At 42.0% G+C, this 16,153-nt stretch overlaps 1 protein-coding gene across 6 annotated transcripts in view; it reads right to left on the bottom strand.

Moving 5' to 3' along the window:
* Window positions 1-12,722: 12,722 nt before the first annotated feature.
* Window positions 12,723-16,153, bottom strand: part of AGAP1 (ArfGAP with GTPase domain, ankyrin repeat and PH domain 1) — a 639,639-nt gene continuing 636,208 nt past the window's right edge. For 5 of the 6 annotated variants that reach the window (XM_061607665.1, XM_061607664.1, XM_061607662.1 and 2 more), the window contains one exon: window positions 12,723-16,119. In XM_061607665.1, the coding sequence (XP_061463649.1) occupies window positions 15,916-16,119 (204 nt within the window). In that variant the 3' untranslated portion in view covers window positions 12,723-15,915. The remainder of the gene's footprint in view (window positions 16,120-16,153) is intronic. The other variant, XR_009760410.1, reaches the window with a different exon arrangement.

The following is a 16,153-nucleotide window of genomic DNA, read 5'->3' on the forward strand; positions in this document are numbered from 1 at the left end:
CAAAGAGAGGGTGCTCAGGTGAAGCAATGAAATCTATGATCCTTCACTCCAGAAAAGAGGGTTGGCTGTGTATTAAAGGCAGAGTCCTGAGAAATTACCAGATGAGGGAGCCCTTGCAACCATTCTGCTAACATGAACACATTTAACATGCACACAAAACTTCTGTGAGAAGAGGGTATTAGCTCTGTATCACAGCAGGATTTTAGGATTAGAGATGAGATGCATAAGTTGATTAGCATTGCCAAACCTCTGGTGTTAATATCTGATTACTGAGTAGTACTGAATGTAACCTTCAGGCCTTTTGAGGAACATGGCTTCTCTGAACTAGTGATTTTCACAGAAATAATATCCTGCCTTTAAAAATATCTATCTGCTCATTATTTATCAACACATTACTACCACTTTATTAAAGAGACCTAGGATGAGTAGCTAGTTATTTTGAGTGAATAATGTGCAAGACTAATTTCTGAGGGCAACTGAACCACTATTTTGAAGCCACCAGCAGACGTCTGAGAAACCACAACTTAGGACCCTTAATTTGTCTAGGTTGTATGAGATCCTTACGACAACATTAAAATAGATCTGAGCTGATTAAAAATGTATCTATCTATATATTCTGTGTCAAAAATTGTTACCTTAAATGGAAGCACTTCAGCAGCTCTCCTGTACTTCAATATAAATTGTATACGAACTTTAACAACAATAACAGTTCCACCATTCATTAAAAAGTTTTCACCTGAAGTGCTGTTCAAGAGAATAAGAGTTATAGTTTAAAAATTAATTACTTAACGCAACTGCATGTGTCAAAATACTTTTTATACTACAGCTCTTATCATCATTGTATAAATAATCATCAACTACTATAATCCAAAACATACTTGGGATTTTGGACTATTGAAGCAAAAAGGCAGATGACCTCTCCCCCATCCTCTTTCCATTGAAAGAAAAGAAAATGGCAGAGGTAAAGATGTTTAATGATTACTTTTGCTAATTGTAATTGTTTTCTTCACAAAAAACCTCAAAAACAAAACAAAACAAATGGTCATTGTTTTGGTCCTTTACATATGTGCATTCTCAAAAAGTTACAGCTAAAGTGAACAAACATGGATCTACATAGTTATAAATCCCACTAGCAAAGTCTGTGCTTGATGTTTATTATATCCATATTTCATTTTCCTAATCACTTTAAATATGCAAAAGGAAACTAGCCACAAAAATGGTCAATGTAGGCCTCAGATTGCTACATTATGCTGTTCAGTATTAGTTGTGAGGGATTTAAAAACTACAAGATTTAAGGGAATGTGAATCTTATATGATGTAAGGAAACAATAGCCTTTTGAACTTCTCTTCCCATTTTATAGTAAGTTTATCCTTCCATGAGTCAATCTTTAACAAAAATCTGTCCTTCTTAAATTAAATTAGATAGATGAAAATGCAGGAGCAAAGAGAGAAGTTAGGCAAAGTTCTAAGGGTTCAACTACCGCATCCTGTCAGCACAAAGACTTCCGCTTGCGCAACAGGACTTTTAGCTCCTCCACCCCTGCACATCATCCCAAAATCTGCTCCAGAGTGTTGGGGGAATCCCTAGAAAAGATTTAGAGGGCATGTGGTGGGAAAAGAGGATATATTCTGTTGCACAAGGAGAAATCCTTGTGCTGATAGAATGAGAGACTTGGTGTTAAAATGAATTTCACCCTAATGCTGCAGCATACCTCTGTACATTCTCTCCACTTTTCAATGGGAGTTAATAGTACCTGATGGCAACACAGGTGCCACAAAATAAAATAAAATATGTGATCATGATTCAACATACAAAGGACAATATCATAGTAAGTATGGACCTGCATTTAAGTGGAACAAACACCTAAGTGATGGAGGTGGGAGGTGGGAGGGCAGCTGGACAAGGAGGAAAAGCTGCATTGGCAATTGTTGTTTCCAGGCTGGGTTATAATGTGAATTTGCCCAGCTTTACTTATCTAAGGTGAGTCAACCATGTGTCTGAGCGTACACAAGTGAGCAAGAGGCAAATGACAAGAGATGAAATTCTAGGCTTAATAGACAAAATAAAAACTCACAAATTGCTGGTCTGGATGGCAATAAACCGATAGTTCTCAAAGAACTCAAATGTGAAATTGCTCATCTTCTAACAAAAATATGTAACTTGTCCCTTAGATGTGCTGAAGCAGAGCCAGCATGGCTTCTGCAAGAGTAGGTCCTGGCTCACTAACCTATTAAGAGTTATTTGAGAGTGCCAACAAGCATATAGATAGAGGTGATTCAGCTGACATAGTGTACTTGGACTTTCAAAAAGCTTTTAACAAGGTGCCTTACACCAAAGACTCCTGAGTAAGCTTAGCAGTCATGGAATATGAGGAGAGGTCCTCTTATGGAACAGGAACTGGCTTGGAAACAGAAAGCAGAGAGTAGGAATAAATGGACAGTTCTCCCAATGGAAGGATGTAGAAAGTGGAGTACCCTACGGATTGGTACTGGGACCTGTGCTTTTTAACTTGTTGATAAACAGTCTAGAGTTAGGAATGATTAAATGGTTTTCTGCACTGAGCAGGGGATTGGACTCGATGGCCTTATAGGCACCTTCCAACTCTACTATTCTATGATTCTATGAGCAGTGAGGTGGCCAAGTTTGCCGATGATACTAAATTGTTTAAACAAAAAAGGACTGTGAAGAACTCCTTTCCAAACTGAGTGAGCAGGCGGTAAAAATTCAAATGCAATTCAATGTAAATAAGTATAACGTTATGAATACTGGAGCAAAAAAATATTTAGCTCATGAGGTCTGAACTGGCAATAACTGACCAAGAACAAGACCCTGGGGTAAATTGCTCAATGAAGATGTTGACCCAGGGTGAGGAGGCTGTGAAAAACACAATTTACATGCTAGGGATCATTAGGTACTGAAAATAAAACTGCCAACATCACAATGCCATTATACAAATCTATGGTGCAACTGCATTTGGAATACTGTGAACAATTCTGGTCACCTCACCTCAAAAAGGATATTGCAGAGTTGCAAAAGGTTCAGAAAAGGGCATCCAGAATGATCAAGGGGATGGAGTGACTCCCCTATGAGGAAAGACTGCAGAATTTGGGGCTTTTTAGTTTAGTGAGAAGGCCAATACGAAGTGATATGATGGAACTGTATAAAATTATGCATGGCATTGAGAAAGTGGATAGAGGGACTTCTGGGAAGGGTGGCTTCGCCTGTGCCTGCTTTTTGAGACGAGCTCTCATCTCAGAAGAAGCTTTTCAGTTCTAAAATCAGTCAGAACGTTCTTTTTGACTGGTAAAGATTTTCTCCCGGGCAGGGAGAAACGTAGAGATTAACCACAAAGCCTGTTTTTGTTGGAAGGACTGGATCTCATTAATTTATGAGAGAAAGTTCAGCCAGAAATGCCGGACGGACTTCCATCAAGCTCTTACTGATTAGCGACACGTTTATCTTTTCTTCAAAGAAAAACGGACTTTAACAGGCAAGCATCCTTCTTTCTATTTTCTTTTTTTACTTGGTTTAAATTGTTGCAGCAAAAAGAGATTTGTCAATGAATCAGCTATAAAGAACTTCTGGGTGAGTTTTAACTCTTCTCTTTTACTCGCGAAATTAAGGAGGAAAGAAATCGAAAAAGCTTATCCTTGTTTTTATTGCAAAAAGCTGGCCTGGAAGTGCATTCTAAAGATACTAACGGAAGAGGGATTTCTATTTCGAGGAGGGAAAAAAATAAATAAATTTGATTTATGAACTTTGGAGTATTATATGTCCGGGACTATTTTCTTTTTGGTCTATTTCATTTTGACGAATCTGCTTGTTCACGATGCCACTAACTGTTTTGATGCTGGGAACTAAATTTGTTTTGTATTCCTGAACATATAAGAGATAAGGCAGGCTGTACTGTCTACACTGTTGTTAGCAAGCCTGGAATATTAACCCAATTGTGGCTGAAACAATTTTTGTCTTTGTGGTTTTAAGAATGGCAACCAGGAAAGTGACTGAGACCATGGAAGAAATTATGTTTCAGAAAATAATGAGTGAGATTGAGATAACGAAACAAACCCTGAGACAGGGTAGACAGGAGATGAAAATTGAACTTAGCAAAATGATGCAGGAGCTTAAAGAAATAGGGAATTCTGTGAGAGAGGAGTTTGATGGGATTAGAGATGAGAAAAGAAAAATTAAAGGGAAGATACAAGCCTTGGAGATTGGAACAAATGTGGAATTGGAAAAAGATCTGGAGTTTACGGATATTAGAAATAAAGTTTACTGTTTGGAATTCAACGTTGTCTTTGAAGAAATTAATGAAGATATTAGTGATAAAGTTATGAATGTCTTGGATAACTTTCTGGACTGGAATGATGTGATGGAGCTTGACATAGAAAAAAATCTATGGAATTAACTACAGATATGTGACAATGGAAAAACTCTTAAGAGATGAGCCAGTGCATTTTGTAAAAAAGAAGAACAGAGATATGACTTTAAAACAATATTTCAGCAACATATTCAGAATTGATGGCAAGGAAATATTTGTGATAAAAGAAATTCCCATCAGACTCTTATTATATGACTATGGCTATGACAGCAAGATTATCATGGGATACTGATAATGGATGAATGGATACTGAAACTACTGGATTTAACAGGACTATTGAAGATGGAAGATGGAACTAATATTGATAATGGAAGAATGGTTATGGAAATTATTGGACCTAACAGATTTGATGAGATGGACTAATCGATATGTTTATTTGGAGAAAAATTGAAAGATATATCTCTCAAGGAATTGAAACCTCTCTTTGACTTTTTGTGGAAAGAATAAAGTAATGTTTATGAGATTTGATGATTAATTAAGATAACTACTGGAGGAAAGTGATTTTATAATATAATTTTAGAGATAGGATTGTTATATATTGTAGACTTGTAACTGATCTGCGACAAATCGGAAGTCAACATTTTATTTTATTGTTTAATTATTTTTGTTTTGTTTTGTTTTTTGTCTTTGAAAATTTGAAAAAAATTAATGATAAAAAAAGAGAAAGTGGATAGAGAAAAGTTTTTCTTCCTCTCTCATAACACTGGAACTCATGCATGTCAAATGAAAGTGAATGTTGGAAGATTCAGACCAGACAAAAGAAAGTCCTTCTTTACACAGTGCATAGTTAATCTATGGAATTTGGTCCCAGAAGAGGCAACGATGGCTACCAGCTTGGATGGCTCTAGAAGAGGATTAGACAAATTTATGTAGGATAAGGCTATGAATGGCTACTAGCCATGATGGTTATGCTTTGCCTCCATAACTGAAGGCAGGATGCTTCCAAATACCAGTTGCTGGAAACCGCAGGAGGGGCGAGTGTTCTTGCACTCAGGTCCTGCTTGTGGGCTTCCCTTGGGCAACTGGTTGGCCATTGTGAGAACAGGATGCTGGACTAGATGGGCCACTGGCCTGATCCAGCCACAGGGCTCTTCTTATGTTCTTATGTAAAGGAAAACCTGTGCGTTGGCCTTGTTGTAAGTGTGCATGCATGATGAGAGAATATATGGAAATTCTCAACGGGAATTTCTCTTCCCAGAGGTTCCTGAAGGGCATTCAGCTTCTCAGGATGGTGCCTCTCACTAGCATGACATGCAGGGTCTAATCTTCTGATCACCTCACCCAGGGGGAGGAGCCATCCCGTCCTCCAGACCAGGTGGAAGAGCAAGGACGGCCCCTCAATCCCGATAGGAAAAAACTCTGCGTAGCCAGACTCTGAAAACTGAGTAGTCCACCACCTTAATATCGTCAATAACCTGAACAAGTTGAACCGGGGAAACTGGCTGCCCTAATAAAACATGACAGAGAACCAGAGCTTGGAATAGTTACTTTTTTGAACTACAACTCTGGGGCTGATGGGAGTTGTAGTTCAAAAAAGTAACTTTTCCAAGCTCTGCAGAGAACTAGGCAGACAAAAGTAACATAACGTTAAGGAAGAGACAGAGTAGATAATGCCTTGAAATCTCTAGGAAGGCTGTAACTACCTCTCCCACATGTAGGACGCCAGCAGAAGCCACTAGGATCCAGCATGACTAGACATGTGGCACTGGAATGCAGAGGTGAGAGAATGTTCTCCAGGAACCCCTGGGAAGAGAAATTCATGGTAAGAATTTCCATTTATTCCTCAGTGGTTCCTGGAAGGCATTCAGCTTCTCAGGATGTACCAGAGCACAATGATCTCCTGGACGGGATTCCGGGTGCCAACAAGTCATGCATGAACTACCCTTTGCAACACCCTCCTCCTGAAGGAGCATTTGCTGAAGCCCAGGAATCAATTTTGTAGTGTTTGGAAAATGTATGCCATGAGGCTCACGTGGCCACCTTACATATGTCTGCAATGGGGGAACTCCCCTTGAAGGCAGTCGAAGTTGAAGCCCCCCTTAAGGAGTGAGCTGTGAGTCCCCCCCAGTGGCGATTTCCCCAGTGCCTGGTAGACCTGAACAATGGCCTCCTTGAGCCATCTAGAAATGGAGGAAGAGGAAACCTTCGTCTCCCTGGTCATCCTACCAAAGGAAACAAAAAGAGCCTCTGACTGCCTGAACCCAGATATCCTATCCAGCTAAAAACCGAGAGCTCTGCGCACATCCAGCAAATGTCAGGCCTGTTCCATGGAAAATGTGGGATTTGAACAAAAGGAGGGGAGAACCACTCTTGTGCCCTGAGAAAAATGAAAATCTTAGGGATAAAAGACGGATCTGGCCTCAAGACTACCTTGTCCTGGTGAAAAATAAACAGCTGTGGATTGGACAAAAGAGCCCCCAGCTCTGACACCCTGCGTGCTGATGTGATTGCCACAAGAAACACTGTCTTGAGTGTCAGGAACTTCTCATGGCACATAGCCAAAGGCTCGAAAAGATGCTACATCAAAGCAGAAAGAACCCAGTTCAGGTTCCATGTGGAAAACCTATGAATCACTGGAGGATTCCGCTGCCCCACACCCCGAAGGAAACACCAATACAAAGGGTGTGTGGATAAAGAAGGGTCTCCCTTACAAGCCAGGATACTGCCAATGGCAGCTGCCTGCCATGTCAGAGTATTAGAGCTGAGCCCTTTCTCCAACTCCACCTGCAAGAAGCCCAGTAATTCCACCACCTTCCTGGAGTCTGGGTCCCTCTCATTGGCCTGACACCACTCCATGAACACTTTCCATATAGAACCGTAAGTTCTATATGTAGAAGCCTCCTAGAGGCTAGTAGAGTATCCAGAACTGCCCCAGAGAACCCCAACTCCACTAGCCAGCCCCACTCAGCCTCCACACAGTCAAGCGAAAGAGCTCTGGGTGCATATGAAGAACTGGCCCCTGCCTCAGCAGATCTGGTCAGAGAGAAAGACTGCCTGAACTGACAGGTGTAGAAGTTGCAGAAACCAGCGTCTCCTCAGCCAATACGAGGCTACTAAGATAACCTCAGCCTCCAACTGTCGGGTGCACCTGACAGTCTGTAACAGGAGATGAAAGGGAGAGAAAGCATAAAGTAACCCCACCAGCCAATCTGCCATCAGAACATCCCATCCCATCCCTGTGCCTCCAGAAAACATGTAAAAAACCTTTTAAGTTGGGAGTTCTGGTATGTTGCAAAAAGATCCACCTGTGGGACCCTGAAGTGCCTGATGGTCTGGTGGAATATTTGGGGGGTAAAGTTGTCACTCCAACTACAGTTGTGATGTCCTGCTCAACCAGTCTGCTGTTACATTTTGTATTCCTGTTACATGTTCTGCCTTTAGCGACCCAATATGACTCTGCCCATTGGAGAAGAAGGTGGGCTTCCTTCGCTAGGGCCCTGGACTTCGTTCCCCCTGATGGTTGATACATGCCTTGATTGCCACGTTGTTGGTCCGCACTAGGACGTAGGCCCTGTGACATAAGGGGCAACGTTTAGAAGCACCAGTCTCACTGCTCAGAGCTCCAGCCAACTGATGTTCTGACTCAGTTCTCTGACTATCCACACTCACTGTCTCCAGATGGCCCCCCCCAACTGTATAAGATGGCATCTGTCATGAGAACCTTCCTTGCCGGCATATCCAGCTTCACTCCCTTCAGCAATCTCTGAGGAGATATCCACCACGTCACCTCTTTGTGCAACAATGGGCTGATTGAAATCAGCATCTTGCAGAATTGAGCAATTTGGTCCTGGAAGGGTAGGAGCACTTGTAGCAGAGGTCAGGAATGGAAACGGGCCCAGTTTACCAGATACTGGCAGGATACCAGCATTACCTGACCAGGTCCATCAGTTCCACAGCAACAGTGAGATCACCTTTGTTGTGAGTTCCCAGACCGTGGCCATGTGCTCCTGAGTGAGCCTCATGCTGTACTGGGCTGAGTATCTGTAGCCCGAGATGTGTGATGCTCTGTGTGGGCTCCAGGGCACTCTTCTCGAAGTTCACCACAAAACCATGGCTGGTGAGACAGGACAGTGTGGTCTGAACATCCCTTTGGCACTGGTCTCTCGTTGGGGCCCTGATGGGAATGTTGTTGAGATATGGGTGAACCCGCACCCCAGGGTCCTGAGATGGGCCACCAGTGCAAAGACCCTGGGGGCCAAAGTCAGAAAGAGCCCTGTATTGGTAATGCTTGTTGGCATAACAGAAACAAAGGAATTTTCTGTGCTCCTTTCGAATTGGGTCATGGAGATATGCCTCTGTCAGATCTATGGATACCATCCAATGTCTTGATTGATGGCCTCTGAGATGGATTTCAAAGTTTCCATTTTGAATTTCTTGAAGGCCATCCTCCAGTTGAGCCATTTGAGGTCTAAAATAGCCCATACCTTTCCATTCTTTTTCAGGAGACAAAGAAAATTGAGTAAACTCCCCCAGTCTGTTCCCAACCTGGTACTGGTTCCGCTGCTCTGATGTCCAGATCAGAATGCCTGGTGTTTGTCTGGCTTGGTCATCTTCAGGGTTATGACAAATTTCTCTCTTGGATGCCTTGAAAATTCCAAGGAGTACCCTAAGAAAGTTGTTGTCAGGACCCAACAATCGGATGTTGTAGCTGTCCACACCGCCTTGAAGTCAAGTAGAAGTTCCCCTATGGCTCCTTAGAGAGCTGGCATCCTGGTGTCAGGAGGATTGATCCTTCTTCGCTGCCTTCTGAAACTTTGATTGGGAGGAATGGGGAGGTGGATTGGATCTTGACTGGTTGGAACTTGTGTACCTATTCTCTTACATTTGACTTTCTTGGCCAATGGTAAGGCCTTCTGCTCGTCCCTTGTCTCAATGAGGACCTTTTCCAGTGGTTCCCCGAAGAGTTTGCCCCCCCCAAAGGAGAGTTGGAAAGACGGCCCTGGGATCCAGGATACACATCCCAATGATGAAGCCACAAGTTGCACCTTGCCACTGTGCTGGAAGCCATTGCCATGGCATTAAACATCATTGCATCCTGTGTGGCATCTGCTTGGAAGGCTGTTGCCAGCAAGAACTTCTTCAGACCATCGTTGATGCTTTTGGGAATGTCCTCTTTGCTGGCTAGCTCATTTGCCCTCATCATGTTTGCCCTTACGAACACTGAAGCAGCCGTGGAGGCTCTGAAAGTGGTGCCTGGTGCTTCGAAGTCCCTGTGCAGTGCCACCTTGACTCGCTTGTTGCAGGCAACCTTGGGTCCCCCTTCCTTCTCTGTTGGTAGAACTGCAGAGGAAGACAGAGCAACGACTGGCATGTCTACAGTTGGCGTCTGAAGCTGCCCCATCACCGCAGGAGCAAAGGAGTGTTCATTGGTTTGTGTTTACCTGTGGTCGCCCACTCTGCATACCACAGCTCCTGGAACGAAACTGGGAAAGGGAGTGTAGCTATCCTGAGATGGCCCTCTGTAAAGGTGGATTTAAAGCCCTTGGAGGAGGTAGAGGCAGCTGGATCAACCTCCTTGGGCTGTTCTTCTGGTAATTCCAGGATCTGCCTGGTTTTGGCAAGTAGCGCTGGAAAGACCTCCACTTGGAAAAGTCTTCCCCATGGGAGAGGACTCCAGTTTTTCCTTGGAGAGCTCCTATCCTCCTTGTCGTCTGATGAAAAATACTCCAAACCTGACAGTAGCCCCAAGCAGCAGCAGCCTTTCTGCTAATTCTCCTTTTGACCCCTTGTCTCCCCTTCTGGATGGAGAAGGAATGGGCCCTCTTGTGCCTGTGTTCACCCTTATGGCTCTTCCTACCAATGGGTGATGAGGAGGAAGCAGATGAGGTAGAGATGGAGGAGAGGGATGAAGAGGAAGGTGTGGGGGAGGGAGACTTTGTCTGCTTCCTCTTTATATGCCCCTTCTGGGAATGATGCCTCCTCTTTTGGGAAATGGGCATCTGGGAAGTGCCAGACCTCAGGCTGGAAGTTGTCCCTGACTGCGCAAACCTAGTCTGCCTGACCTCTTTTGCCACCACCCCTGTAATCCAACTGAGAAAGTTTGGGAATTATTCCTGTCCTGGGATGGAGAGGGAGGTGATGTGCTACTTAATGCCTCCATCTGGCACTCCCGCGCCCTCAAGGCCCGCTCTAAGTGGTGAGAGAGAGATGATGACTGCTCTTCCTCCATCTTGCTAATTTATGTATGTTCCCACTCTTCCAGGGGATTGCTGGCCATAGTGAGTGGATGATGTCACGGGAGTGGGAAAAAGGCCCGGAGTGGTATAGAGGCCTAGAGCTGCTTCCCTGCCTTTTAAGTAGGGGCTTGGCACTGCTTTCCTACCTTTTCTCCAGCTCTTTGGAGGAGAGACCAGACCGTGCTTTCTTTCATTCTGAACTCCGTCGCAGTCATGCCTCCCTTGGTTTTAAGGGGAAGACGCAATCCACTGCAGACTCAGTTGCTGCTTTGCTGCCTCAGTGAGAAGGCGTGAGCCACACCGCCAAATTGCTTCCTCGCTGTGGGCTCCTAGCCCTCTAAATGCTCCCTAACTCCCCGTCCTTAACTGGTGGATTTTAGAAGGGAACAGGGAGGGAGAAGGCTAGAAAAGGAAGATAAGAAGATTAGAGAAGACAAAGAAGCAAGGAAAGAAGAAAAGGGTGAGGAATCTAACAACAGAAGAAAAGCTGGCTCTTAGGAGGTCAGCCAGACCCCGACCACTGCAACAGGCAGGGTTGGTCTGGAGGATGGGATGGCTCCTCCCCCTTGGTGAGGCAATCAGAAAATTAGACCTTGCCTGTCACACCAGTGGGAGGTGCCATTCCAAGAAGCGGAATGCCCTCCAGGAACCACTGGGGAATTAGACTATATGCTTTCTTCATACTTTTTTCCTCGTCTTGTAATGAATGTGCTTGTTTGTGACTTGACCTATAGTCTGATTTGGCTCACTTCAAGTTCTCTGCTCTGGACTGATTGTTCTTAGCACTAGTGTCAGCCTCAGTGAAATAGGTAAATGTTTTCCGGTGCTCAATTCCAATCTGTAAAATGGGCAATTGCTTTTTAAATGCTTAATTCTATCACCATGCATGCAGTGTCATCTGTAGCATGTTGCTTGGCACATTTGCTGAAATATGCTCTGCATGTATATTATTCTTTGCTTTCTGACTTTACCAATTGTAATCTGGATTGTTTTGTGTGGTCCAAGTCCTACCATATATGCGAATGGCATTGCTTGATAGCAGGGAGCTTGTAAACACACAAAGAGCTATATAGTTTAGGGGAACAGGGTTATCTCTATGACCTCCAGGCTCCAGAAATTTTTATTTCAAAAGTTGAAAATGCTACCTCCATAGCCCAACAGCAGCTGATAATTAGCAAATACAACTACTCTACATTTAATGGTTAAAAGGTGGAAAGCAAGAACCTAATTTAAGATGACAATCCACCATAGACACATTCTTGAGCGAGGGGAAAGATTTAGCTCTCTAGATGATCCCTATTGTGTTTTCTTATTGATAATATTTTAATTACTTCTTAATTTGCACATATCTTCAAAGGGCAATCATTTTAGGTGAACAAGCTATGTTTTAGAAAGGAAGAAACTGTAGCTAACAAATGGAAAGAAGTAGAATTAGGTGAGCTAAGAAAGAACAATATGGTCACACAATTACTGCTTGATTTGAAAATATATTTGTCCCTCTTATATTCCGCACAAAAGCAATTTAAGTACAGTACTAATCTGTCCCTGGAAGTACTTTGTATGATTGAGTTCTTATTTCTAATTGCAATCAAGTTCCTGCTGGACATCTGAGAAATTTGTGAACCATGAAAAATGGGGCTATCTGATAAACACTGAAAACCGTTCTCCTAACCCTGGTGATAGGCAGAACAAGGTGCACTAGATTCACACATACACAAATAAAATATATTAACCCATATATTTTTAAATTCAGGAAGGAACATAGAACAATATACAAGATGATATTTGATTCAAAATTTGACTATTCTATATAGCAAACATACTTGTAGTACTGTGCAAACGCTAGCAAAAGATCAGTAACTGAAATTTACACTGGCCTGAGATGCCCTACCTCTGTCTGGCTCACTTCAAAATTCAATAAATTCTTCTTGCACCTTACAGTTTTTAAACTATTACGAGCAAACCATACATGTAAATGTAGCGCAAACGTCTAAGGCAGCCTTTCCCAACCAGTGTGCCTCCAGATGTTGTTGGACCACAACTCCCATCAGCCTCAGTCAGCGGCTGAGGCTGATGGGAGTTGTGGTCCAACAACATCTGGAGGCACACCGGTTGGGAAAGGCTGTTCTAAGGGGTTAGCAATATTGAATATATGGGACTTAATTAACATGAGTGTTAATGTGTATACTCTTAGAGGAAGGTAAAAGAACAAGTGATTACTGATAGCATTAAAATACATATGCTTATAAAATTATTACATCAAAGGATCATCAGAAGTGTACCATGAAACTGATGCAACACCATAAAGATAAGCTTCATCTTCTTTCCAAATGAGTGCGAAGATGTGGATGGACATCTAAGGGTTGCTTGTGGAGACCCTTTAAGAGATATGCATTCAGAGAGCTTAAAATTACTACACAATCTATTAAAGCACTGACACTGTCAATAGGTCAAGGAAACCTGTGTGAGACCAAACACAATTATGCCTGTGCTCTCGCTACAGTCAAAGGTTAATACTCTGGGCTTGTAGAAACTATCACATTTTCTGTGATATACATGCACTCCCTAAAGATATCACCTCAAATATTCTCCCTTAAAACAAAACAAAACAAAAACAAGTATAATTTTACAATGGAAATATGTATGTATGGTGGAATGTAGGACATTGATACGTTGACATTTTATTTAAAACAGGTTTTCATTGACCTTTCTTTCAACAGCTCTTAGTGTTTCATGCTACAATACTTCAAAGTGTTTAAAAGTTGAATATTTTAAAAGTAGTTTAATTTAGAACAGTATTAAATGAAAGTGTACTGCTGTTAAAATGGTAAGTATTCAGAAATATCTGGGACCTAATTTTCAAAAGCGTTAGGCAACTTCCATGAGGAAGATGCATTTAATCTTTCATGAGGGCTACTGAAGCCCAGGACAAGCAGCTAGGACCGAAAATATCACCATGCCAAGCAGCAGCCACTTCACTGTTATCATGCCATAAAGTACCCCAGATGAAGTCAAGGGCAGGTACTTAGTGTTAGTTCTTGTACCACTAGCATGTATTTCCTCAAGCCTTACTTTAGTAATCCGCCTGGATGAAAGATTAGGAAATTGTCCCTTGCAAAGAAAGGAGTACTCCACAGCACCTCCCCTAACAAAGTGGAAAGTCTGCCACCCCAGGTTCTGATGAACATGTCAGTGAGGCTATTCAGGGATGAAAGGAAGACACAAACCAATTGCTAGTGTCACATAGGTAGTGTTATGGAAGCTATATTAAAACTAGTATCCGCTTAAATATCTTCAAAGCCACAAATGTACACTCATGCTGTGAAATTGCCATGCTACCAAAAAAGGCTCTTTTATAGAGCCAAATAAATGAAAACGGAAAATCAAGGAAATAATGTGGCCAAGTGAAGTATTGCAGTTTGTGCCTTTGAGGGTTCTCTTGGCTCAACATACCACACAACATGACAAAAGCCTTTCTTCCGGCCGTAGCACAAAATTAACTCTGTGCTTTACTTTCTCCAGTTATTTTTCCTTCAAAGGAAAATATAATTCCAAAGGGGGGAAGAACACCAGAAAATTGTTAAATGCAGGTAAATGTACACATTGTTATTGCATGTATTCAAGCGATTTAAAAGAATTCTTCACTGCTATCTATTTCAGGTCAGTTTGAACAAACATTCATTCTCTACAACATCCCTTTTTCCCTACTCATGCCTTGCAATTCAAAATCACGCAGCCTACCAAGAAAGGAAAAATTAACAACAGTTCAGTGCTACAAAAATATTGGAACTGTAATTGTTATCTAAAATGAAGTCTAAAACCCTTCGCAGAAGACAGCCATTCCATGAGATCCATTTTGGAGCACAAGCCATGTTCGCTTTAAAGAGGGTGATCAGGCTAGGTATGGGGGAGGGGGAACCTGATTCTTGCATACTTGGCTTCTGGCTCCCAGTCATCCTCCCACAACATCATCGTGAAGCATACAATGAAGGATGTTTGTGCTTCTGAAAGACAACAGCCTGTCCTTCCAAACCATATTTCCTTGTACCTTTTTCTGTAAACATGTGCCAACATTTGAATTAGATATGCTCTTCATCAAAGGAATAAAAATCTATTTCTTTGCCTGGAATGTTTTCATGATCTATTGCCATGATCTGTGACTCCTTAGGTCCTAACTATGTGCACGTTATTTCACAACAATTACAGTTTATAAATTAACCAAAGAAGATTTGCCTTACCAAAAAATGCATACTTATGAACATTTAAAAATTCTAATAGGTTTTTACATACATATAACCTAGAGACAATACAAAATCTAAATAACTTAGGCCCAAACTCAACACATTTACCTTGGTGAAAATGACAGAACGTATTTGTCATGACTGAAAAAAAATAGCCTTTTCTGTAGTTATACTCATAAATGAACTTGAAATATTTTTTCCTTATCAGTATTCATTAATCCTTTGTGCATTTCATAGCTATTCTTATTTATTTTTTCCATTTTGTTTTTACACCAAGGAGGCTGCAGTCAAATAATACTCAGCAACTGATTTCCCCTCTTTGGACTGAAAAATTAAACAGATACTAAATTATGACAGTAAATTTAGAAAGGAGGGCTCCAAGGGCTTGAAAGAACATGTCTGAGATAATATGATGCTTCTAAGAATATTGCAATCACATCCAAGCAATCACCGAAGCGTGCCATGTAACTACCTCCTCAGCTAATATGCTTTTTTCTCCGTGATGACTAATCATGTTCTATTAAACAGCAGTAATGCTGGAAGAACTCAACTATACAAGTGTAATGAAGCCAGTATTCTCCCTGGACAGATTAGCTACAACTGATTTGACACATACCATCATAGGAGCTTCAAACCTGACAAACTCTGTGCTTGCTTCTGATTTATGCCGTCAAGCTCTTCGGAAAAGAGAATGAAATCCAAATGTTCGGCTTGGTAGAGGTGAAATGTACTGATGTGCTTAACTGTCAGTTAAGGAAAGTTACAATTTCTACTCTTCTTCCCCGTTTTTCCCCTCCAGTAACTCTCGTGCAATACTTGTAAGAGCCCTGCCTAGAGACACCCAATCAAATAGTCCCGTGTCATGTGCTGTCATTAGTGAATCCATGACCTCTCTTTGTCTTCCTGCTACATTTTCATAATTTGAGTTCTTTTTATTAAAACAAATGGTTTCTGCAGTCTTCTTTCTCTTTCTTGTTTCTTTTTTCCTGGAGAAAGTGAAAACTGAAGAGAAAAGGAGATGGGGTATTTTATAGACTCATAGACCTCAACTGTGAAATTAATGCATAATGTGAGGCTATGAATGTTAGGCATGTCGGAAAACAAGAACCACTTTCTTCAGATGATGGTGGGCATCCTTGCACTGCTGTTGTTCCTATTAGTGTTCTTCCTTGATAAATTGGGAGTAGCCATAAGAACGAAGCGCTCGTCTGGGCAGCCATACTGCAGGAGGACGTCACTGCATTCTTGGCTTGTTGCTTGTCTGGCATAGGCCAATGCACTGTTTCCATGGGCATCACGGGCCATAACATCAACACCATACTATGGAAAGAATACACAACATTTCAAACTCTGC

The sequence above is a fragment of the Rhineura floridana genome, chromosome 2 (assembly GCF_030035675.1).
Source record: "Rhineura floridana isolate rRhiFlo1 chromosome 2, rRhiFlo1.hap2, whole genome shotgun sequence".
Taxonomy (NCBI): Eukaryota; Metazoa; Chordata; class Lepidosauria; order Squamata; family Rhineuridae; genus Rhineura; species Rhineura floridana.